Below are 24827 nucleotides of genomic sequence, written 5' to 3'. Positions count from 1 at the left end.
CCTGGCTCAGTGAGTCAGGGACTGGCATTGCTGTGAGCTGTGGTGCACTTTGCAGATGCAGCTCGGATCCGGCTCTGGTATGCTGTGGCTATGGCATAAGCCAGCAGCTGCAGCTCCAATTCGATCCCTAGCCTGGGAACTTCCAAATGCTGAGGGTGCAGCCCTACAAAGCAAAAAAAAAAAAAAAACTTAATTAAAAAAATGTCAAAAATGGAGTTCCCATCATGGCGCAGCAGAAACAAATCTGACTAGGAACCACGAGGTTGTGGATTTGATCCCTGGCCTCGCTCAGTGGGGTTAAGGATCTGGCGTTGCCGTGGCTGTGGTGTAGGTCGCAGACACGGCTTGAGTCTGTTGTTACCATGGCTGTAGCTGTGGTGTAGGTCGGCGGCGGCAACAGCTTTGATTAGACCCCCTAGCCTGGGAACGGCCCTCAAAAGACAAAAGACGAAAAAAAAAATGTTAAAGCTGGGGAGTTCCCTGTTGGCTCAGCAGGTTAACATCCAGTGTTATTACTGCTGTGGTGAAAGTTCAATCCTGGGCCCAGGAACTTCTGCATGCTGCAGATGAGGCCAAAAATAAATAAATAAATAAAAATACCTAATTTCAGGAGTTTCCTGGTGGCTCAGCAGATTAAGGATTTTGTGTTGCTACTACTGTGGAGCAGGTTCAATTCCTGGCCTGGAAACTTCCACAAGTCACAAGTGTGGGAAAAGAAAAAAAAAATTCTGGAATTCTTGTCGTGGCTCAGCAGTAATGAGCCCGACTAGTATCCAAGAGGATGTGGGTTTGATTCCTGGCCTCACTCAGTGAGTCGGGGATCCAGCATTACCATGAGCTGTGGTATGGGTCCAGATGCAGCTCGGATCTGGCCTTGCTGTGGCTGTGGTGTAGGCCAGCAGCTGCAGCTCCAATTCGATCCCTAGCCTGGGAACCTCCATAGCCCTAAAAAGCAAAAAAAAAAAAAAAAAAAAATCTCAACTCCATCTCATAGCACCTGTGTGACTTTGGACAAGTTACTTAATCTCTGTGCTTATTTCCTCCTCTGAAAGTATGGTCTACTCCCTAAGATTGTTTTGATGATGAGATTATCCATGTAAACCAATCAGTACAGCCTGACATGTGGTATTAGGCTGAACCATATGAAATAAGTGCTCCAAATATTAGCTGTTAAAATGAATTAGGCTAGGCCTTTGTTCTGCCAGGACACCTTTGTACCTGATTGCTGGGAAGAGTGAAAAACAAGTCTTCTGTTAATAGGATTTAAGCTAACATTTATTGAACACTTACTAAGCCAAACGGATTGTATTAAGCATGTGTCACCCCTGATCTTAGGAGAGAGGATACACCCTACCCAGCTTGGAACTCACTCCTGAAACCCACCCACTGAGCTGCCTCAATCCCGTCTCCGTCCTAACAAGAGCTCAATCCCTCAAGAGAGGTTCCAGCGGTATAGATCCGGAGGAATATCTGGCTAGAGGAGCTGGAGAGCATTGGAGGTAAACACAGTGGGAGCACAGAGCGGGTATTTTCCGGTAGTTTACCTGTAAAGGGCAAGAAAAAATGTGATGGTGCCTGGGAGGAGTGTGGGGTTGAGTTTCCTGTTTTGTCTTTTTCTTTGGGAGAGATGCCGGTAAACTGGTAGGCTGCGAGGAATGAACCAGCGGCGAGGAAAAAGATGACACAGAGAGGGGATGAAAGGAGCAAGATCAAGTGGATTTAGGGAACACAGAACCAGAACCTTCGTGGGGCGGGGAGCTGCCTTTATTTTGTTTGTTTGTTTGTTTGTTTGTTTGTTTGTTTTGCCTCGCCGGCCGGCATGTAAAAATTAGCTCCCAGGCTGGGATCAAACCCACAACAACGCAGGATCCTTAACCCGCTGCACCACAAGGGAACTCTGGGAGGAGCTGGCCTTAAATAAGAATAACTGGATCCCCCAGGTCCCACCGAAAATCACTGGGTTGTTGGCATGAAATAATACGAGGTTAAAGAAAAACTCCGTGGGTGAGCTGCTCAGAACCGACACAGCGCCCCTCCACACCAACTCACAGTCCCCCGCTCCCCACTAGGGACGGCGGCCTTTGCACATGCGCAGTTAGTGCACGTCGCGTTGGCCGAGGCAGTATCGCGAGAAAAGCCGTACGAGCCGGAAAAATGGCGCCTCCCAGTCCCCGAGAGCCCAAGGCCCCGTCGGCGAAGAGTGCATCCAAGTCTGACGGGGAGATGGTACTACCGGGCTTCTCGGACGCAGATAGCTTCGTGAAGGTGAGTTCGTGAGGCCTCGGGTGCTGCGGGAGCCGCTAGCGACTGACTGGAGGCAGGCCTGGGCCCTCTCGGCGGCCGGCCGGCGGTACCCACGCCGCAGCGGAGCCCCGGGCTGGGGGCGGTCAAGGGGCCACTGCCCACTCCGGGCACAGTAGTCTGTCACCTCACCCTCTGGGGATGGGATCTCGCATGCGAACACTGAGGGACGCCCCACTTCCCAGGGTCCTTGCTTTGCCGTTTGGTCCTATGCTGGCCCACGTCTCCGCGTGGTGGGAAGGGCTTCCTTGTCATCCCGATGCCCCTAGTCCTCGCGACCTCAACCCCGCCCAGGCCTGAGCCACCCAGCCACGCCTCCGAAGAGATTCGGCCGCTTTAAGCTTCCCACGCTTGCCCGCGTCCTCCCTTCCCGCGGCGGGGACCGCCCTTCTTGCCTCCCCTGAGGTCCAGTCCTACATATTCCCAAACCCTAGATGTAACATCATCTGTTACAGCTGCCACCGAGGGTCCCTCCTGTAGGTGCCATAGAACATTTATCAATGCTTCCATGAAGGAACACAGAAAGTTTATTTAGACTAGTTTCTGGGCTACTAACCATGGTCCTGATTGTGCGGCTCGTTTGCTGCCACGTACCCGACCGTGGTTCAAGTTCCCACCTTTCTCTTTCTTTTTTCCCCCTTGGAAAATATTTATTACACAACTCATAGTGATGTCGTCGGCCTTCGTATGACAAACCATCATTTACCTATGACAGTCCCTTCAGGTTTTTTTCTCATTCCCACACAACAATTAAAATAGAGACCTGCTTTGCCCTGACTGAACCATGAACACAAGCCCAGCTGTGGACAGTAGTGTAGGCATTATAAATTGGTCATCCAAAAGATCTAAAATATTCTTACATTGTTTTTAGATGTTTGCCCAAATGGAAACACAAAAATTAATTCCTGCAGAAAGCTCATGGATTTGAATTTGAGTAATAATAATAATAGTACTTATTAAATGAGCTAATAAGATCGCTGTCCTGAGTGATCTTATTATCTCATTTAATCCTCACAACAACTCTCTGGGGTGGGCAGACTCCATCTTTTATTATGCCTATTTGCAGAGGTTGGTACCAAGGTCCAAATAAATGAAATAACTTGCCCCAGGAGACAATCAATAGGTAGTAGAGCCAAGATTCAAACTCAGGCCATTTTGAATATTAGTCATATTGTATACGTATTTGTTCTTTCTTTCCCAAGAAGGTAAGCTCCAAAGCTTGTTTTCATGTTCACTATTGTATAGTAAAGGCTTGGGGTAAAATCAGCACTAAAAGAATATTTGTTGGGTGCGTGACAATTGGATACTTCATCTTCTAGCACAATTCAGTATATACAGTAGATCTTGAAAAAAGATGAGTTGCTAAATGAATGGTGATCCATATCTAAAACGTGTTTGCTTTTTCTGGTTTTTGATAGTTCGCTCTTGGGTCAGTGGTGGCAGTCACCAAGGCCTCTGGGGGCCTTCCACAGTTTGGCGACGAGTATGATTTTTACCGAAGTTTTCCTGGCTTCCAAGCATTTTGTGAAACACAAGGAGACAGGTTGCTTCAGTGGTAAGTACTCCGTATTGTTTGCTCACGTTGAAAGAAATGAAGATAAAGAAGTCCGATGATTTTTCCTGAGATTTATTTTTTCTTAACCATAACTTCCTGTGCTTTAGAGCTATAAAATGTAAAAACAAGATAGTGGATTTTGATTAAGGAGATGTTACTTGGTAAATTTTGAGTTTTAACTTAAAAATGTAATGAATCTTCTTGAATTAATATTGGGTTTGAAAACCTAGGCCCAAGATTCTTTTGCACACCTGTTTTTGCAGAGTCACAAGTATGACCTTTGTATTAATGCAGGCAGTACACAAACACTGATTTTGTTTAACTGTAGTTTGACAGAATTAGAGGATCTGTGTTTGATTTTTGTTAAAACAATGAATGCAGAGTACATTATTTGCATAGTATTTTAAGGTAAGCGTTAGGGTAATTTCTTTCACCCCTTCAGATAACAGATGAAGAAAATGAATCTCAGTGAGATTTAGTGAATTACCCAAGGCTGCGCTACTATCAGCAATGTTTTTTGTTGTAAGGGTGCAGGTTTTATTAGTTTGACTAAAAAAAAGTAGGGGAGGTCCCATCGAGGCTTAGCAGTTAACAAACCCAACTAGTATTCATGAGGATTCGGCAGGTTCGATCCCTGGCCTCGTTCAGTGGGTTAAGGATCCGGCATTGCTGAGAGCTATGGTGTAGGTCGCAGACTCGGCTCGGATCCCGAGTTGCTGTGGCTGTGGTGTAGGCCAGTGGCTACAGCTCCGATTCGACCCCTAGCCTGGGAACCTCTATATGCTGCCCATTCAGCCCTGAAAATGCAAAAAAGAAAAATAAAGTATTGTAGATAGTCCAAGCCAGGCCTTGGGAGCTTTCTCCCAGATTGTAAACAAATGAATAACAGTATATAAGCTGACTGTGGTTTTCCGGCCTTTCCCAGCATGAGCAGGGTGATGCAGTACCACGGGTGTCGAAGCAACATTAAGGACCGGAGTAAAGTGACTGAGCTGGAGGACAAGTTTGACTTGCTAGTTGACACCAATGACGTTATTCTGGAAAGAGTGGTGAGTATTTCCCCTTCCTCCTAGGATAATTGACAAATGAAGAGCTTTTGTATCCTTAAACATGAAAAGAACCCTGAGCACCTTAGGAAATGAAAAGAAAGGAAGGTTAGCATTTCTTGCCCATAATGACATTCTCTTCCTTTGCTGCAGCTGCCTTCACAATTGTCTTTAAACGTGTCACTTCAGAATATCACTGCCTAAGGAAAGCTTTTCTTTTCCTTTCTAAGACCACACCTGTGGCGTATATATGGACATTCTCAGCCTAGGGGTTGAATGGGATCTGCCATTCTATGCCACAGCTGTGTCACAGCCAGACTATGCCACAGCCACACCAGATCCTTAAACCACTGAGCGGGGTCAGGGATCAAACCCACATCTTCATGGACATTATGTTGGGTTCTTAATCCTCTGAGCCACAATGGGAACTCCAAGAAGCCTCATTAGAAATCTACCTTCCAGATTTGCAAATCCCATTTTACTACAAGAGAAGAGGCCTCTGGTTACAGAGCCCAACCAAACTTTAATCCGTTTTTACGGTTATCCCCAGTCTGCCAACCACGCAGACTTGCTCACCAGAGGGAGATGTGGATCATTCGATCTTGCTGACTGTCTTCTTGGCCTGATTCTATAGCAGAACATTACTCGGAAATATAAAACAAACCTGAGCCTCCGCAGGTGGCAGTCCTGTAGCTATTTAAATGGTGCTGTCCTGTCCACGGGAGTCACCTCTTCCATGTGATTTCAGAGGCTCTCATATTTTATGATTTCAAGTCCTGCCAGCTGCATTTGTCACCTGAATGCACCTCTGTTCATCGTGCCCAAACGGAGTCTCCTCTGCTTCTACAGCGCAGAGTAGATCAGGACACTCTACATACCAACCCGCTCTGTTTAGTAGATGCAGTCCAAGGTCTTTTGGATTATTCTGGTGGCCCACATCATACTGTTAAATCATTTTTGAGTTTTCTGCCCAGTGCGGAACTGTAAAGAGCAGTGATCAAGGGTTTGGAGTGGCTGATGACTGCCCTGTCTTTGAGCAAATCATGCTTGAAGTACTTGGGATGACCTCTGATCACCTCTCCTGCGGTGATCCGCTCTTAGACGTGTGTACCATCACATCCTTCTCTGAATATGTTTCTTGTAAAAACTGGAGGTAATTTGCTCTATTAACCCCAAAAGGGAGATACTCAACTAATGCCTCTTCTGCTTTTAGGGCATTTTATTGGATGAAGCATCAGGTGTGAATAAGAATCAACAGCCCGTCCTCCCTGCAGGATTGCAGGTCCCCAAAACCATCGTGTCCAGCTGGAACCGTAAGGTAAGGGCCACTTTTCAGATTAACTCGAGCTTCTGTTGTCAGCTTAGTAGCAGGGCCTTTGCCCATTCTGATCTGCTTCTGTGTTCTGACTTCTTAGACACAGAATGGCCACTACCTAACTTGTTCTCATAAACAGACACAACCTAGTTATACCTGTTGGTCTACTTTGCACCCCCAGTCTCCCACGCACACACATACATTCTTAAACAAGTGGTCCTCGGGGAGTTCCCATCATGGCTCAGAGGTTAACAAACCCAACCAGCATCCATGAGGACGCGGGTCTGATCCCTGGCCTCACTCAGCGGGTTAAGGATCTGGTGTTGCCATGAGCTGTGGTGTAGGTCGCAGACAGAGCTCAGATCCCACGTTGCTGTGGCTCTGGCATAGGCCGGTGGCTATAGCTCCGATTCAGCTCCTAGTCTAGGAACCTCCATATGCCACCAGTGCAGCCCTAAAAGACAAAAAGACCAAAAAAAAGTGGTCCTTGGAAGGTATAAATTGGAATTTACTAACTTTCCTAATTCATCAAGTTGCTGTGCTATAAAGTATTTATATTTGTTAATCACAGGCAGGAGAATATAGCAAAAAAACAAAATCTGAAACTTTCCGGCTGCTTCATGCAAAAAACATCATCCGACCTCAGCTTAAGTTCCGAGAGAAGATCGACAATTCCAACACGCCATTTCTTCCTAAAATCTTCATCAAGCCCAATGCTCAGAAACCCCTCCCTCAGGGTGAGTGGTGCCAGCTCTGCCCCACAAAGAGAAATGAAGGGGGAAGGGTCTCCCTCCCGCCTTCCTTTCTTCCTTCCGGGTCAGTGAGTTAACTCGCCATGACTAGGCAAGAAATGAGCATGCTTTTTCTCTGCTTGGATCCAGCTCTCTCTAAGGACAGGCGGGAGCGCCCACAGGACCGGCCCGAGGACTTGGATGTGCCCCCTGCCCTGGCGGATTTCATCCATCAGCAGAGGACCCGGCAGGTGGAGCAGGACATGTAAGTGTTCGCCTGGCCAAGTTTTCACTCTGTCACTTCTATAAAGTGTGTAAATGACAGCCGATGCCGAGGGCTGGGTGACTCTTCATTTTGTCCTGAACCGGGTCTTATCCGTTAAACCCCCTGCTTGTGTTCTCTGAGGGCCTCGCACAGGCATCGGCTCGAGTCCTACTCACGAGTCCTTCTCACACAGTCCTGAGAGGCGCCATCTGCTCTCGTCCTTATCGTACAGACGAAAAAGCAAAATCAGAGATGCCAACTTCCCACAGAACTAGAACTTTAAACCCAAGTTTTCTTCAAAGTGTCCTTCCCTTTGCACCGCTCTGCCGTCTCTTTGGGCGGAGGGGGCTCACCCAGTAAAGGCAGGCTCACTAATGTGCTCAGTGTATTAGTGGAAAAGCCATTTCTCACTGGCAGTATAAGCATCGTGGAAAACCTTTTTGTCCAACAGACAAAAAGAACTTGCCTTCAGTGTACAGAAAACAATGACGGAAAGCTGTCAGCGCTGGTCTTCTCACACGCAGCCTGTCTGAGCGTTCATGCCTTCAGCCCCGCCCCTGCTCTGTGAGGCCACCAGCTGAGTGCTAGAGACACAAAGGTGGTGAGGGGGTTCCTGTCGGTGCGCCGTGGTTAACAAATCCGACTAGGAACCATAAGGTTGCGGATTCGATCCCTGGCCTTACTCAGTGGGTTAAGGATCCAGAGTTGCTGTGAGCTGTGGTGCAGGTTGCAGACATGGCTTGGATCCCGTGTGGCTGTGCCTGTGGCGTAGGCCGGCATCTGCAGCTCCAATTAGACCCCTGGCCTGGGAACCTCCATATGTCACAGGAGTGTCCCTAGAAAAGGAAAAAAAAAGACAAAAAAAGAAAGGTGATGAAAGGTGGCCTTGGAGTTCTCCAGTGGTGCAGGTTAAGCATCTGGCATTGTCACTACTGTGGCTCAGGTCGCTGCTCTGGCGCAGGTTCAATCCCTGGCCCAGAACTTCTGTGTGCCTTGGGTGAGGTCAAAAGAAAGAAAGGCGGCCTGCCCTTGAGGAACTCAGAGAGTAGGATTTTTATGCAAGTATCTGACAGAAGGACAGAAAAAACTGCGGCATTTAGTATGTGAGGTATCTGCTCCATCCTCTTGCCTCACAGATGCGTTGTCCCACACCACAGGGAATCGTATGTTTCACCTTTCCATATCATTCACAGTGGCAGCCATGTAGCATTTTGGAAGTCAATGCTCAAATCTTTATAAATGAATAGATTTCGAATTATACTTGAGGATGAACAAGCACCACCTAATTTTTTTTTTGTCTTTTTTTTTTTTGTCTTTTCTATGGCCACATCACGGCATATGGAGGTTCCCAGCCTAGGGATCAAGTCGGAGCTGTAGCCACCAGCCTATGCCAGAGCCACAGCAACATAGGATTCGAGCTGCGTCTGCGACCCACGCCACAGCTCACAGCAATGCCGGATCCTTAACCTGCTGAGCCAGGCCAAAGATCAAACCCTTAACCTCATGGTTCCTAGTCGGGTTCGTTAACCACTGAGCCATGATGGGAACTCCCCTAATTTTTTTTTTTTTTTTTTGGTGCACTTGAATTGTCATTGGAACAATGATGCTTTTTAAAGAGAAAGTATTTCCACAATGGTCTTGTTTGTTTTTACAAATTGGATTAAATCAGCTGTTCTTGGAGTTCCCGTCCCCATTGTGGCTCAGCGGAAACAAATCTGACTAGTATCCATGAAGAGGCAGGTTCAATCCCTGGCCTTACTCAGCGGGTTAAGGATCCGGCATTGCTGTGAGCTGTGGTGCAGGTCGCAGACGTGGCTAGGATCTGGCGTTGCTGTAGCTGTGGCCCTAGGCCAGTGGCTACAGCTCCAATTCGACCCCTAGCCTAGGTTACCTCCATGTGCTCCATAATAAAAGATGAAGTGGTGGTCCTTTCTCGAATCATGGAATTAATCAACAGGATTTTTCTGGTTGTTTTATTGATTCAGGTTTGCACATCCTTATCAGTACGAACTGGATCACTTCACTCCACCAGAGTCAGTCCTTCAGAAGCCAGAACCTCAGGTTAGTGCCCAGCCTCAGCTGATGGGTGGTAGCCAAGTAGCCCAGAAGCACCAAATACATACATTAGTGGGTGTAATTCTGCCTTTCCTTTGATACTTTTAAAGTAGAAGGTTATGCCTTTGGATCATTTCTTGAACTCATGATTCACTTTGTACTTTAGTGAAAGAGGGCTCTTAATGGTCTCCTCTTTCTGCCCGGACTTTGGTGACACAGTTATACAGACCTGTAGAAGAGACCCCCTGCCATTTTGTGTCCTCGCTGGATGAGCTAGTGGAACTCAACGAAAAGCTCCTGAAGTGCCAGGAATTTGCCGTAGACTTGGAGGTAACATAACAAACCACCTTGAGTGAAAATAATGTTTACATTTTCTGTGAGTTCACCTACTCAAGAAGTATAAAAGTAATACTAGTTTAAATCTTTTTTTTTTTCCTTTTGGTAAAAATTAATCACCTTACTTTGCTTTAAAACTAACTTTTCAAAATCAGTAGCGATGAGCCTGGTAAAATCCATTTTTCCTGCTCTCCCTCTGCCTGTGTCTCAGCACCACTCTTATAGGAGCTTCCTGGGGCTCACCTGCCTGATGCAGATTTCCACCCGCACAGAAGACTTCATCATCGACACCCTGGAGCTTCGCAGTGACATGTACATTCTCAACGAGAGCCTCACAGACCCAGCTATTGTCAAGGTCAGCCAGCCTTTTCCCGCTCTTGCCGGTGCGTGCAAGATCCGAGTGCTTTTCAGTTTACTGTTTTCATTATTTCAACACAGACCCAGGAAAGTTGAAGAAATCTTTGTGGAAGTTCCCGCTGTGGCTCAGGGGTAACAAACTTGACTAGTAGGCCAGCAGCAGCTCCGATTTAACCCCTATCCTGGGGACTTCCATATGCCGACGATACAGCCCTAAAAAGACCAAAAAAAAAAAAAAAAGAAAGAAATCATTGTGATTTCTCAGACTAGGGCACCATGTGTTAAACTGCTTATGTTTCTGAATCTCTATGAGAACAGCTAAGACTAAGATCGTTACCACCCAGAAAACAACGTTAAATCGCTTGAATGACTGCTGCAGAGAGCCCAGGCTGTCAAGGTTGTTTGGACTTATGATTACCCTTGGAGCTAGTAAAGCAGCTTTCTTAGAATCACTGGCTGGGAGCTGTTAAGAGTATGCAATTAGAGGGAGTTCCCATTGTGGCTCAGTGATAATGAACGTGACTAGTATTCATGAGGATGTAGGTTTGATCCCTGGCTTCCCTCAGGGGGTTAAGGATCCAGCATTGCCATGAGCTGTGGTGTAGGTCGCAGACGCGGCTCAGATCCCAGATCCCACGTTGCTGTGGCTGTGGCGTAGGCCGGCAGCTACAGCTCCGATTCGACCTCTAGCCTGGGAACTTCCATGTGCTGCGGGAGCGGCCCTAGAAAGAAAAAGAAAAAAAAAAAACCTGAACCCATCTTAATCTTTATAGTGGCTTCTGATTCCCGTGGGAACCGCATGACTGGTGGTTTTGCTTTCAGGTCTTCCACGGGGCTGATTCCGACATCGAATGGCTGCAGAAGGACTTCGGGTTGTACGTGGTGAACATGTTTGACACCCACCAGGCAGCACGCCTTCTCAACTTGGGGCGGCACTCCCTCGACCACCTGCTGAAGCTTTACTGCAGTGTGGAATCCAACAAGCAGTATCAGCTGGCTGACTGGAGAATACGGTCAGTTCGTTCTTCCCGGAGAAGGAGGGATGGAGAGGGGAGGACGGCCTGGGTGTTTGTTCACCTCCCACCCCAGGGACCTGCCTTCCACCTATAATACTGTTTGAATCTTGCGTTGAATGTTGTTGGGCTTTTCTCCAGTTGCTTTGAGTGGCACAGGCACAACTGGAAGTTTGAGAATCACGGGACATTTACATTAGGCTGATTATCTTACCTAGAGTGAAATATCCATACATTTAAGTTGAGTTCTGTAAGGTGAGGAACTTAAGAGGTAAAAAACAGATTGGTTAGGAGTTCCTGCTGTGGCGCAATAGGATCAGCAGCTGCTTGGGAACCCAGAGACTCAGGTTCTATCCCTGGCCCAGCACAGTGGGTTAAGGATCCCAGCGTTGCTGCAGCTGCAGCTCAGGTCCCAGCTGTGGCTTAGATCTGATCCCTGGCCTGGGAGCTCTATATGCTGCAGGGCGGCCAAAAAAAGAAAAAACAGACTGGTTTAAAAAAAATGCTTTATATCCTAAATAACTCCTACTTAAATAAGAGAACTACTGTCTTAAATAAACCAGCAAACAGATATGACATTGGGCTTCATGGAAAGAGTAGTTGAAAGAGCCATGCCATGTCAGCGTGTGTCCATGCCACTCTCTTGTTTGAAACTCAGATCTCCCCAGCAGGGATGCTGGTATGTGTGTGTGTGAGATGACCTCCCATGGGGTGAGCGGGTCTAAGGTACAGAGTTGGCTTCGCTTTCTAAGCAGTGTTTACTATAAGACTGGAGCAGAGTCTGGCCACACTTTGGGGGATGCTTGCTCAGCTAGGTCATTTTCAGATGGCTGGCCTCCTCTCTGAGGCTGCCGCTGTTGTATGGAGAAGCACCAGGCTTTTCTCCTGTCATTTAACCCTTGCCATGTGCCAAACACTGGGCTGAGATTCAGACTCGGCACAACGGGGCCCTTGTTTTTAACCGTTATCATTACCCTGTCACCCTTTCTGCCCAGCTGTGAAAAGAACAGCTTGTCATATAAAGATGCTGGAGGTGCTGATGGAACTGTAGTATTGGCTGTGAGAGAATCTGATGCCAGAAGGAAGCAGAAACGGCTGAGCGTCCGCAGAGTAGACAAGGTAAATTGCCACTCCTGACGTGCTCTGTTGCAATTCTAGGCCTCTGCCTGAGGAGATGCTCAGCTACGCCCGAGATGACACTCACTACCTGCTCTACATCTACGACAAGATGAGGCTGGCGCTGTGGGAGCGAGGCAATGAGCAGCCCGCGCAGCTGCAGGTGGTGTGGCAGCGGAGCAGGGACATCTGCCTCAAGGTACACGGCTTCTGCTCACGTCCTCGTCCTCGTTCTTTGCTTTGCTCTTAAGATTCATGAAAATAGCCCAGGGCACAACACTGACTCCCATTGACCTGGAATAATCTCTGATGTCTTGCAGAAATTCATCAAACCTATCTTCACAGATGAGTCTTACCTTGACCTGTATAGGAAGCAAAAGAAGCATCTCAACACCCAGCAGTTGACAGCCTTTCAGCTGCTGTTTGCCTGGAGGGACAAAACAGCCCGGAGGGAAGATGAGAGTTACGGGTAAGGGACTAGAGAGTCTTAACACTTGCTTCCGGTCAGAGCAGGTCTGGTAAGGAGGAAATACTGGACTTTTTTCCCTTTCTGCAATGAAAGTTGGTTATAGTCTCCTGGGGTCACAGTGTACGATGGAACTTGCTGGCTGAAGTGAATGTGAGCCTATTGTGTGTTTCATTCCAGATACGTCCTGCCAAACCATATGATGCTCAAGATAGCTGAAGAGCTACCCAAGTAAGTGAGAGCTGGTTCACATGTTCCGACTTTCTCAGTAGAAGAATTTTGTCTTTCAAAACCAAGCTTCTCTGATTGTTCTTATCTCAAGGCTGTTTACAGAGAAGATTAGTGCTCTAAGGAAGTTAGCAGGTCCCAGGAGCACAGAACCTCAGCCCTTGGGGTGCCAGTTAGGAAGTAAAGCTTCTGAACTGGAACTGTGTCAGTGGTTGTGCCTTGTACTGAGTTTCATGTAAGTCTCTGAGCCATTGCATCCTCAGACTCTCATCTGTACCTTCTTCCAAGTTAAGGCAGCTCACAATTTTAGGTGTTAACTGAAGTATAAGTAAAGAATCAAATTCCTGGAGTTCCCATCATGGCTCAGTGGTTAACAAATCCACCTAGGAACCATGAGGTTGTGGGTTTGATCCCTGGCCTCCCTCAGTGGGTTAAGGATCTGGTGTTGCTGTGAGCTGTGGTGTAGGTCGCAGACGTGGCTCGGATCTCGAGTTGCTGTGGCTCTGGTGTAGGCCGGCGGCTCCAGCTCCAATTAGACCCCTAGCCTGGGAACCTCCATATGCCACAGGTGTGGCCCTAGAAAAGACAAAAAAAAAAAAAAAAGAAAGAAAGAAAGAAAGAAATCCACTTCCTAATGAAGTTAGCAGAGCTGTGGCCCCTGTGTTAGCGGGGCAGCCGTAGGAGTGAGCGTGTGCAGTGGCAGCTGACCGTGTTTCCGGAGTCTTCACCTGAGCTGTCGCACCGTGGGTTTGCCTGGTCCCAGTTCTCTTCTGCAGCCTTGGAGGCCTGCGGTTTGTCAGTGATGAGTGTGTTCTCATTTGTCCTCAGGGAGCCTCAGGGCATCATAGCGTGCTGTAACCCTGTGCCACCTCTTGTACGACAGCAGATCAATGAAATGCATCTTTTAATCCAGCAGGCTCGAGAGATGCCCCTGCTCAAGGTAAGAGGCTCTTCTGCCAGATGTTCCCAATGCGGCTGGTTCTCAGCTCTGTCTGCCGACCTCTTACTCCTTATGGTCTGCTACCTGCGTGAGCTGGTCTCCACTCTACAACACCCTTGGGGTGGAGTTCCCTGGTGGGACTTCGGCATGGTCACTGCTATGGCTCAGGTTCGATCCCTGGCCTGGGAACTTCCATGTGCCATGGGCATGGCCAAAACAAAATAAATACATCAATAACTCCCAAGGAAATACTATGGTTTGAGAAGTCCAGTGGGTGTGTCTTTATGATAGTCACAAACTAAAGCTCATCCTTCTTTTCTCATGACCTTATCTTTGATAATCCAGTGGCAAGTAATGTCTGAGACTGGGCCGCTCAGCTCAGGGGAGTAAAATGCAGTGGGCATCTCCGCGCAGGGAGCATGTCTTGGAAGCCGGGCAGTGGTCCATCTTGAAGGATGGTTGGTGCCCCCTGAGTGTGTCGGTCACAGAAATGGAAAGGAAAGGACAAGAGTTCCTGTTGTGGCTCAGCGGAAACGAACCCAGCTGTACCCATGAGGATGTGGGTTCGATCTGTGGCCTCACTCAGTGGCTTAAGGATCCGGTGTTGCCGTGAGCTGTGGTGTAGGTCGCAGATGCAGTTTGGATCCTGCATTGCTGCGGCTCTGGTGTAAGCCGGCGGCTACAGCTCTGATTCGACCCCTAGCCTAGGAACCTCCAGATGCCGTGAGTGTGGCCCTAAAAAGCAAAAAAAAGGAAAAAAAGGAAGGGACAGGTATAAGAAGCATCTTCAAAAGAAGAGAGATGGGACTTAATGACAGGTGGTGACAGTGGCTGTTGTTTCTTTTGAGCCCATGCTGAATGGCGAGTGGATTTGGAGGTGACACAATGGAGTCAGGGACCACCCACTCCCTATTTAAAACCGAGGTGACGGGGACATAGGACCCGTGCATGGAAAGGGGGAGTTCAGAGAGAGGAACTGTGAAGGAGGTGCTGGAGTTTCACCAAACGCAGAGGAAAGCGGGGTGCTCAGCCCATTGTTCAGATCCATGCACCTGAGCATGTGTGTGACACGTGGGTACGTGCACACCAGCTCGTGTCTGTGTGCGTCTGCTCTTGGGTAGATGATACAGTATGTTCAGGTAGATTTGAATGTTTTGTTATTTTTTGGCCACGCCCGAGGCATGCAGAAGTTGCCAGGCCAGGGATTGAACCGGAGCCACAGCAGGGACAACCCTGAATCCTTAACCTCTAGGCTACCAGGGAACTCCTGATTTGTGTTTTATTGAGGCAGTTAATGTTTCCCCTCAGTGGTGGTGAATCATGTTTGTAATTCTTTGAAAGATTGGTGATCTTAGAAGACTTAAAATCAACTCCTTTGCGGTGAAAATGAGAGAACACATTTACTGTCTTCATGTTAAAATTCCCTTCTTAGCTGCGTAGTGTTTCCAGGTAAAAGGAGCGATGCTGGCGACGGGAGCAGAATCGTGGTCAGGCTCCTTGCAGTCTTTCTGTGTTGTGCCTCATGGTGATGAAGGGTTTTATTCTTTCATCCGACAAGTGGTTATTGAGCCCTGCGTGATTACAGCACCAGGCGCTGGAGGGAGGAAGGGAGGAAGGAAAGTCTCTGGGCTCTTGAGAAACACAGTCTAGTGAAGCGACTCGTCTGCCACGGGGGAAACGTGTGTCATCAAGTACGGGAACTTTCCTCGCAGTCTCTTTGTTTTGCTCTCTAGTCTGAAGTTGCAGCGGGAGTGAGGAAGAGCGGACCCCTGCCCAACCCTGAGGTAGAGTGCCGCGGCGGTCGTCGAGGCTTTGGGGGGAGACGTGGGTCAAGGCCAGCGCGGCCTTAACCTCCCCGACCCACACCGGAGCCTGACACGCGGCTCTCTTTCTGCTGCAGAGATTGGAGAATGTTCTCTTTGGCCCTCACGACTGTTCCCACACCCCATCAGACGGCTATCCTCTCACCCCGACCAGCGGTAAGGAAGAGCCCTCTGGAACATTCTGGGAGGCCGGGGCTGCCCCGTGTGCAGTCCTTGGGCTTTGACGTGCTGACCTCTGCACTGCAGGGCCCGCGCCGGTGCAGGCCCGGGGCCTTCTCCCCGCCGGAGAGGAAGAGGAGGCCCTGCTGGACACCAGATGCCTCATCGCCACCGCTGTCATCACATTGTTTAACGTGAGTCACACCCGATGAGCAGGTGACAGACCCGCGGGGATTTAATGGGTTTATCTGGGCTGCGGCCACCTTTGCGCCCAACACCAGAAGCAAAAGCCTCCGTGGCAGTGGGAGGCCTGGAGGCCATTGGCAAGATGGTGTTGGCTGCCCTGACGAGGGCGCCCATGAGGTGGCAGGGTCTGTGTGAGCTCTGCCTGAGGAAATCCTCGGGGAGGGTGGACGTCCCACCAGTGACCCGCAGGGAGGTGGTCTCAGGCTGCAGTGACACCTAAGCTTTCCCCAAATTTCCTTGGCCCAGGGGCAGTTCACCCTGATTCCCGGAAGGGGTGGAGCGAGCTCTCTGGTGACAGGAGCCTGAGTGCTGTGTTTACCTTCCTGACGAACCCCTGCGTTATCTGTGTGTGCTTTGGATGAAAAAGTCTGCTCATTAGAGGAAGCAGGCAGCAGGAGGCACCAGGATGCGGGTAGGGCCTCGCTTCCTGTCCCAGAGAGGAGCTGAGTCCTGTAGGCAGTGACTCCGTCCAGGTTGCAGCCCAGCCTGGCGTCTGTGTCGGGACGCCAGAAGGCATCCCGGTCTAGCCCACCCAGCGCACGTCTCCTTTCTGCCAGTAGCTTCTGCTGCAGGTTCTGGCAAAGGGAGACTGGGTTCATTTGCTGGTCAGGAAAGACAAAGGGGAAACAGACAAAACTGAATATCACACCCAACGGATGTGATAGAAAGGGAAAATTATAATTTCTGAAAAGGAGGAACATGAGAGAAGCAAGGATACTCTCCAGGTGGATAAAGACAGTGTCAAGCTTAGCAAGTGTTCAGATGGTAAGAAGCAGGCTGGTTCTGTAGGTCCCAGGGGCAGCTTTCATAGCTGGGGCATCCTGCTCGCTCACGTACTGGGCCAAGGCCAGGGCGGCGAAGTGCTGCCTACAAAATGCACCACCTGGGAGTGAACTTCCTTTTCCGTGTCATTACCTTCATCAGCCTTGCTTCACTAACTCGTGAGACGAGAGGCCTGGGAGCTTTAGTTGAGTTCACTGAGCCACCAAGGTGATTGGGCAGCTAAAGCTGGGAGCTTGCCTGGCCTAAAGCCGGCTCCACCTCTCTACCCATAGTGCTCTGTACTCCATAGGTTGTAAGGACACAGGGAGAATTCATTGATTAAATAAATACGCATTATGGAGTTCCCATCATGGCACAGTGGTTAACGAATCCGACTAGGAACCATGAGGTTGCGGATTTGATCCCTGCCCTTGCTCAGTGGGTTAACGTTCCGGCCTTGCCATGAGCTGTGGTGTAGGTCGCAGACGCGGCTGGGATCCCATGTTGCTGTGGCTCTGGTGTAGGCCGGTGGCTACGGCTCCTATTAGACCCCTAGCCTGGGAACCTCCATATGCAGCGGGAGTGGCCCTAGAAAAGACCCAAAAAATAAATAAATACGCATTAAACACCCTACTGCATGCTATCACAGGCTGTTACACTACCTTTTACATAGGGGAAGCTTTTAAAAAATGAGCTGTAATTAGTGTAGTTGTCAATCACCTATACCTCAATTTTTTTTTTAACCTCAATTTTTTAACTTAAATGTTTAAAAGTTTTATATAAAGTCACCAGTGGAGTTCCCTGATGGCTCAGCGGATTAAGGAGCAAGCATTGTCACTGCTGTGCACAGGTTTGCTCCCTGGCCTGGGAAGTTCTGCATGCCACGGGCACAGGCAAAAAAATAAAAAGCCAGAGTCAGCTGTTATTATTATTACTGTTAACTCTGGTTCCTCTCGCTTGCATCCTTTTTTTCCTTTCTTTCTTTCTTACAGCTGCCCCCTGGCATATGGAAGTTCCCAGGCCAGGGATTGAATCCGTGCCACAGCTGTGACCTACGCTGTCGCTGCGGCCACACCAGATCCTTTAAACCACTTGTGCTGGGCTGGGAATTGAACTCGAGCCTCCGCAGCAACCTGAGCCATTGCATTTGGATTCTTCACCTACAGCAGGAACTCCCTTGCTTAACGTCATAAAATGGTAACAGTCGTAACTGATCGTTTGCTGTTCCTGCAGGAACCTAGTGCTGAAGAAAATGGAAAGCGTCCATTAACAGTGGCACAGAAAAAAGCCCAGAACATAATGGAGTCCTTTGAGAATCCATTTAGGATGGTAAGTAACGGCCGTGTGTGCTGAGGGCTGACAGAGCTGCAGAGGGCTGGCAGCCGTGGTGCCTCTGGCCCGGGAAGGAAGGTGCACGTTTTCAGAGACGGGAAGCCTGGACACCATGAGGTCATCCCTGGCAGCCGGTTGAGACCGGAGGCAGGTCTTCTGAGAGGAAGCCAACAGGAAGACCTCACCAGAGGGCTGGCAGCGGTGGGCCGGTGGCCACTTGGCCTTGAGGCCTCCTAAGATGGAGCCAGCAAGAAAACCCCCATCTCCGTGCCGCAGAGCTCTGGGTCCAGGCTGCCTGGCTCAGCGTTTAACGTGACTGTTTCCGCTCCTCCAGTTCCTGCCTTCCTTGGAACACCGGGCTCACATCTCTCAGGCAGCCAAGTCTGATCCCTCCTCGAAAATCTTTGAAGTAAGTGGATTTGTCAGCCTTTCTGAGAGTGACTTTCTAAGAAAAAGGGACTGCCTAATGTCTTAAGTCGGGTTTCTGTGTTAATAAGCCCATCTGTGAATCTTCCTGAAAACGAATAAAGGAAATGCTTCCTGCACAAGCATTGTTTCCAGAGAGAGGAGCCAATATTAATTTTAATCAGTATTTGGGAACTTTTTTTTCCCTCATTTTATAGCTGCACCCATGGCATCGGGAAGTTCCCAGGCCAGGGATTGACTCCAGGCTGTAGCTGCAGCCCCGCCCCTGTGGTGTAGGTCACAAACGCGCGGCTCGGATCTGGAGTTGCTGAGGCTGTGGTGTAGACGGCGGCTGCAGCTCTGTTTTGACCCCTAGCCTGGGAACCTCCGTATGCCTCAGGTGCGGCCCTAAAAAGACAAAAACAAAAAACAAAAACAGATCTTTGGTTTCAGTTTTGGGGTTTTTGTTGTCTTCTTTTCCAAATCCTTCCGTATCTTTGTTACCATGGGTATAGCCTTATTTGGCAAGAACATCAAATATTTTTTTCTTCGTTAATTTTTATTTATTTATATTTTTATTACTTATTTTTTTATTTTTTGTCTTTTTAGGGCTGTACCCACAGCATATGGAAGTTCCCAGGCTAGGGGCCAATTGGAGCTATAGCCACCAGCCTACACCACAGCCACAGCAATGCCAGATCCAAGCCGAATCTGCAACCTACACCACAGCTCCCAGCAACGCCATATCCTTAGCCCACTGAGCAAGGCCGGGGATCGAACCAGCAACCTGAGGGTTCCTGGTCGGATTTGTTTCCGCTGCACCACGATGGGATCTCCGGTTTTGGGGGTTTTTTAATTGAAGTTTTAAATACTGTAAATCACACAGACATTAAATGTAAGGTTTGATGCAGTTTCACATGTGCGTACTACTTTAAGGCTTTTCAAAGTGACAGCTTAAACTTTAAAACTCTCTGTCTCATATCGGGCAGTCTGTTTTTAGCAGCGCTGTGGATAACACACTTTCCCTGATCCCCGTGAGATGTTCTCCTGGGATCCGTTATGTTCCTTCTCTGTTCAGAGCCGGCTTCCCACCCCATTAGGCACACCCGGCAGCCATCCCTCCCTTACCGTGCTTAGCTTCCTATCACCTGGGTGGGTTCTGAGGCCACAGATAAATGAGGTGTCTTAAAGCAGCACATCAGAGGAGTTCCTGTTTTGGCGCAATGGAAATGAATCTGACTAGTATCCATGAAGATGCAGGTTCGATCCCTGACCTTGCTCAGTGGGTCAGGGATCTGGCGTTGCTGTGAGCTGTGGTGTAGGTCGCAGATTCAGCTTGGATCTGGCGTTGCCATGAGCTGTGGTGTACGCCAGTGGCTGTAACTCCAATTTGACTCCTAGCCTGGGAACCTCCATATGCCGTGGGTGCGGCCCTAAAAGCAAAAAAAAGGAAGCAGCAGCACATCCGATTTGCAGGATTCCCCCCCTCCCATCACCACCATTTATTAACCATGTCCCTTGCGTAAGTTAGTTAGCTTCTCCGTCCCTGTTTCCTGATAATACCTTTGTCCCAGGATTCTAGAAGGGCTGAATGTGATGATGGATATACAAGCATCCAGCCCAGTGCCTGGAACACAGTTGTGCTGTGTCCTTCTTAATGAGTATTTTATAAATACAGCCAGCATGAGGTTTTATTTTGCGTTCATTTTGTGGGACCTAGAATGTGTACAGTTGTTAGATTAGTGGGTTCTGCTGCATCACCTCATAGAAACAGTAAAGCATTCCTAGGTGGCTGAGTTCTGGAGTGTTTTTATTTTGTTTTTATTATAGATCAGCAACCGTTGGAAGCTGGCAAGCCAAGTACAGGTGCAAAAAGAATCTAAAGAAATTGCCAAGAAGAAGGCAGCTGAGCAAACAGGTAGTGTGGCGTTCCCTTTCTCGTAAACTCAGCGCTGTTGACTCAGTCGTTCAGCAAGGGGCCAGATGCAGCCATGAGCAAAGCGGACTCAGCCCTGCCCTCCAGCGTGCCCCCTCCTGCTGGGGGTGGTGGACGGCAAACCAGGGGGTGTGTGACCCGTCAGGTGGCAGCGGGGACTTCTGCAGAGAAAGGAAGGAAGCGCCTACAGAGGAGCGTGAGGGGGTGCAGGGCTGCTTCTGTCTGGGATCCAGTGCATGTGACAGAGAGCAGGGCCCTGCAGTGAACAGGGCAGTGTCTGGACCATGGCCCAGTGAGGCCATGGCCCCAGTGCCACACAGCTCAGATGGCCGGAGGCCGAGGGGAAGGTGGGGGAGCAGGCCGGCGTCTGTGCTCAGGACTTGGATTCCAGATGGGTTGGGAGCCCTGGAGGGTTCTGAGCAGAGGAGGGACGCGCACTGACGTGGGGGCTCACCTGCTGCGGCCTCTCCCTCAAGGGGGTCGAGGCAGGGCCAGGATGCAGGTGAGGGGCGGTGCTGGCGTGGGCAGCGTGAGCAGGGTGGGCGGGGCTGGGGGGTCCCGCAGTGAAGTTGCAGCGGTTGATGCCGGTAGGAGCGGTGCGTGTGGTACATGCTGGTTTTGTCCTGAGCCCCAAGAGAGGGAGGTGGAGCCGCCCTGAGGCTGCAGAGAGAGCCAGTGAGAGAGCCAGTGTGAGCTGGACGAGGGTTAGATTCTTGGCCTTGACCCCTCACGCCGAGATCCCTACGCAGGGCCCTCAGATGTTACCCGGGGGCTGGATGAGGGGCGGATGATGACGAGCCCAGCGTCCAGGCCCCAGGCGGCTGTGCTTGGGGTGTTTGCGGGAACGGGGCGGGACCAGCCAGGGGCTAGGAGGTAGCGAGGGCGCGCTCAGCTGGGGTGAGCACCGCAGGCAGCGCAGGAGGAGGACGGAGGCTCAGCCACTGCCAACAACCACCATCGACACGGTTCTCTCTCTCTTGCAGCTGCCCGGGACCAGGCCAGGGAGGAGTTCGGAGCCGCAGCAGCCCAGGCTGTGTCCGTGCGCCAGCAGGCTGCCGTACGTGCCAGCTTTGCCCCTTTTCCTTGCTGCCCCTGGTTGCTGTCAGGGTTTCCTCGGTCAGGAGGGCGTGCCTTTGGCTTCCCCCCAGTTCATGTCGCCTTGACAATTAGTGCCACCTCATTCCCCTCGGCAGTGTTGACGTTATCCCCATAAGATGTTTCTCCGGCTGTGTTGGGGGTGAAGCCGCCACTTGCAGGAGACAAGGCTTCAGGCCCACGCCGTGTCCCCCTCCACCTGGAGCCGTTCCACTCCCCACCGCCCTCAGCTCTCTAGAATGCCCAGCCCCGGCCTTTTGAAGTGACCCGATGTCCTTGTCCAGCTGGGCACTCGTCCATCTGGCAGTCGCCACTCTCGGACTCCTGTCCCCGCCCAGGAGGCGGCGCGTCCCTGGCGCGGGGGTTGGTGGGTGGGGGCGGCAGGCAGGGGCCCCCACCCCCCACAGCTGTCTCAGGGGTCTGCTCCCCCCGCAGCTGGAGACTGCTGCCAGGAAGAGAGAGCGAGTGACCAGTGACCCCAGGACGACAGAGCAGAAACAGGAGAAGAAGCGACTCAAAATTTCCAAGAAGCCAAAAGACCCAGACTCCTCAGAAAAAGAGTTTACCCCTTATGACTACAGCAAGTCGGATTTCAAGGCTTTTGCTGGTGAGGCCAGAACTGGTACCCCTGGGGACCACCGGACACGTGAGAAGGAGGCTGTGGGGTGACAGAGGCAAAGGGCTTCAGTGCAACAAAAGCCTGCCCGGGCCCTGGCGGGAACCCAAAATGTCAGGGCAGCACAGGGCACAGCAGCGGTGGGACAGAAAGCTACCACCCTCCCTCCCTGGGCTGGCATGCGGGAGCCGCCCCAGCGGCGGTTCAGCAGGATGGCGTCCATTCTGGTCGTGGCTCTGTCCTTCCTCAATGTTTGTGCCCAGAAACACGTTTTCTCAGAGACAGACAGACAGACAGACACACACACACACACAGTAAAGGTTTGGTTTGTTAAAAAACCTGATGCCCCTGAGATGAAGCTCTGGGGTCCCATAGCCTATGAGGGCCCCTCCACTTTGAAGGGGCAGCAGGCGGCATTCCTGACTGCAGAGCAGCCTCCTTGGTGGCACACCCTTTTGAAGAGAGAGAAGGCAGGGCAGGAAGGGCCGCCCAAGAGTCTTCTCTGCGGGAATGTCACCTCTGGTCCCAGTTTACTGACAGTGGCTTCATCTGCCACAGAGACCAGAGTGGATTCCTTGATGGAAAAGTGGCCAGTGCTTTAGCCCCTGCCCCGACCTCCTGAGAGCAGACCTGCGAAAAAGGCGCCTGGTCTCCAGACCCTGTAGCCAGTGGGAAGGTGGTTTGTGAACTGACAGCAGCTACGGCTGCTCTCTGTGAAGGGGCGGGAGACCGACCGCCGGCTTCCTGAACTCGTGTGCGGGGGCCGTGACTCCGTCCATTGTGTGTATCCGCTCATGCTCACGACCACCGGCATCTCTCCTCTCTTCCCTTCCAGGAAACAGCAAATCCAAACCTTCTTCCCAGTTTGACCCAAACAAGCAGCCCCAGTCTGGCAAGGTAAGGCCCTGGACCGAGAAGGCTGGCCTCTCAAGGGGCCTGTTTTCTGCCCTCTTCCACCACAGGGAGGACAGGTCCATCTGGGGGTCCTTTTCCTTTTCCCTCTCCCCTCTCCCCTCTCCCAAAATACAGACAATACGCATCAACTATTCCAGCAAGAAAACAAAATGTTTAGAGTCTCTCAGGGCAGGTGTGTGGTTTTGGAGGATGTTAGTCTCTTTGCTGCCATAGGAATTTTAGCTGCAGGCGGACAACACTCCCAGTGTAGCTGCCACGAATCTCCATCTGCCCTGTGTGGGCGTTGCTGCCAGTCAGCGGGGTGTGGCTGGACGTTTGACATGTGAAGGGCGAGGCCTGTGTGGCGCCCTTGCGTTCCTTTAGGAGCTCATCCTAACGGCCTTGCCTTGCTTTTTTTTTTTTCTTTTTAGGGCTGCGCCCACAGCACATGGAGGTTCCCAGGCTAGGGGGTCAAACTGGAGCTACAGCTGCAGACCTACACCACAGGCACAGCAATGCCAGATCCCAGCTGCATCTGTGACCTATCCCACAGCTCACTGCAATGCCAGGTCCTTAACCCACTGAGCGAGGCCAGGGATCAAACCCACAACCTCATGGATACCAGTCAGATTTGTTTCCACTGAGCCACTATAGGAACTCCCAGTTGCAAGAAAACCAGTCACACCAGTGGTGCTGGAGTCCTTGATGGGCCATCTGACCTCAGGTATGTTTTCCTGGGCGTCTTGCAGTCATGGTTGTTGCTCAGCTTAAATGGCTTCTTGTCTTTCCAGAAATGCATTGCGGCCAAAAAAATTAAGCAGTCGCTGGGGAACAAAAGCATGTCCTTTCCGACTGGAAAGTCTGACAGGTACGTACAAGGCGGACACAGCCAGGGAGGCCCCGATCGAAGTCTCTGGAGCCTCCCCGACCCACTCCCTCTGTGTCCTCCGGAAAACCGAGCCGGGAGGAGAGATGATTGCTGGATGCCGCGTCCTGGTCCCTGCCTGCAGTCTCCGGTTCCAGTCACCCTCAGCTCTCCTGTCCCCACACTTTCCCAGCGTCACCTCAGAGCAGATAGGTTTGATGCTTGCCTAAATCAGCCTGTTTCTGAAGAATGAGGGAAAAAAATCAGTAAGCAAATGTGGGTCGTTATTGCTGTTCAAGAAATTTTTTTTTGCTTTTTAGGGCCTCATCCGCAGCATATGGAGGTTCCCAGGCAAGGGGTCTAATTGGAGCTGTAGCCGCCGGCCTCCACCACAGCCACAGCAACTCAGGATTGGAGGCGCGTATTTGACCTACCCTACAGCTCACAGCAATGCCAGATCCTTAACCCACTGAGCGAGGATCAAACCTGCGTCCTCATGGTAGCTAGCTAGTCCCATGCTAGCTAGTCAGATTTGTTAACCGCTGAGCCACGACGGGAATGCCTATTCAAGAATATTTGAGTTAAAAAGACATGAAACCCTAATCCTTGGGCAGACCCTGTGAGTGTGGCGTGGTGCGGAAGGGACCTGCCTGGGTCAACTCGCTCCCTGGGCTCCAGGTTTTGTCCACATCACTGCCCAGTTCAGTTCTCCACGGCCCCCAGCAGACCATTTTCCCTCAGCTCTGCGTTGACGTTTATAAACTGGCTGAGGGCCAGCCTGGAGCCACACCGGAAGAGCTAAGCCTTCTGTCCTCTTGCTGTCTCTACAGAGGTTTCAGACACAACTGGCCGAAGAGATAGTGTTGGAAGAGACGCTTGGGATCCCCTAGTGGACGGGAAGCACCAGAGTGGTGCTGGTTTTGTACAGACTCATTTTTAAACCATTAAAAGTAATCCTTATGGGAAGAAA

At 50.4% G+C, this 24827-nt stretch overlaps 1 protein-coding gene across 2 annotated transcripts; it reads left to right on the top strand.

The window, feature by feature from the left end:
* The first annotated feature begins 2109 nt into the window (after nt 1–2109).
* Nucleotides 2110–24827, top strand: EXOSC10 (exosome component 10). 2 transcript variants are annotated; one of them, XM_047791782.1, is made up of 25 exons: nt 2110–2265; nt 3720–3856; nt 4782–4905; nt 6116–6220; nt 6789–6954; nt 7099–7213; nt 9199–9274; nt 9488–9598; nt 9816–9959; nt 10784–10974; nt 12133–12289; nt 12411–12559; nt 12737–12787; nt 13613–13724; nt 15458–15508; nt 15625–15703; nt 15794–15900; nt 17948–18043; nt 18381–18455; nt 20282–20369; nt 21371–21444; nt 21918–22089; nt 22934–22995; nt 23784–23860; nt 24688–24827. In XM_047791782.1, the coding sequence occupies exons 1-25, from the start codon at nt 2155–2157 to the stop codon at nt 24716–24718; spliced, it is 2661 nt and encodes an 886-aa protein (XP_047647738.1). In that variant the 5' UTR covers nt 2110–2154; the 3' UTR covers nt 24719–24827. The 2 variants fall into 2 exon arrangements, with proteins under 2 accessions (XP_047647738.1, XP_047647737.1); XM_047791781.1 differs by lacking the exon at nt 24688–24827 and having other exon boundaries at nt 23784–24212.

The sequence above is a fragment of the Phacochoerus africanus genome, chromosome 8, assembly GCF_016906955.1.
Source record: "Phacochoerus africanus isolate WHEZ1 chromosome 8, ROS_Pafr_v1, whole genome shotgun sequence".
NCBI lineage: Eukaryota > Metazoa > Chordata > Mammalia > Artiodactyla > Suidae > Phacochoerus > Phacochoerus africanus.
This window is presented reverse-complemented; position numbering and strand designations above follow the sequence as displayed.

Bases quoted from the DNA above. Each gene is read 5' to 3' on its own strand.
- EXOSC10 (XM_047791781.1), top strand. From the start codon at position 2,155: ATGGCGCCTCCCAGTCCCCGAGAGCCCAAGGCCCCGTCGGCGAAGAGT. The intron at 15,704-15,793 runs GTAAGGAAGAGC...TCTGCACTGCAG, and splicing joins TCCTCTCACCCCGACCAGCG to GGCCCGCGCCGGTGCAGGCC. The intron at 22,090-22,933 runs GTGAGGCCAGAA...CTTCCCTTCCAG, and splicing joins GGATTTCAAGGCTTTTGCTG to GAAACAGCAAATCCAAACCT.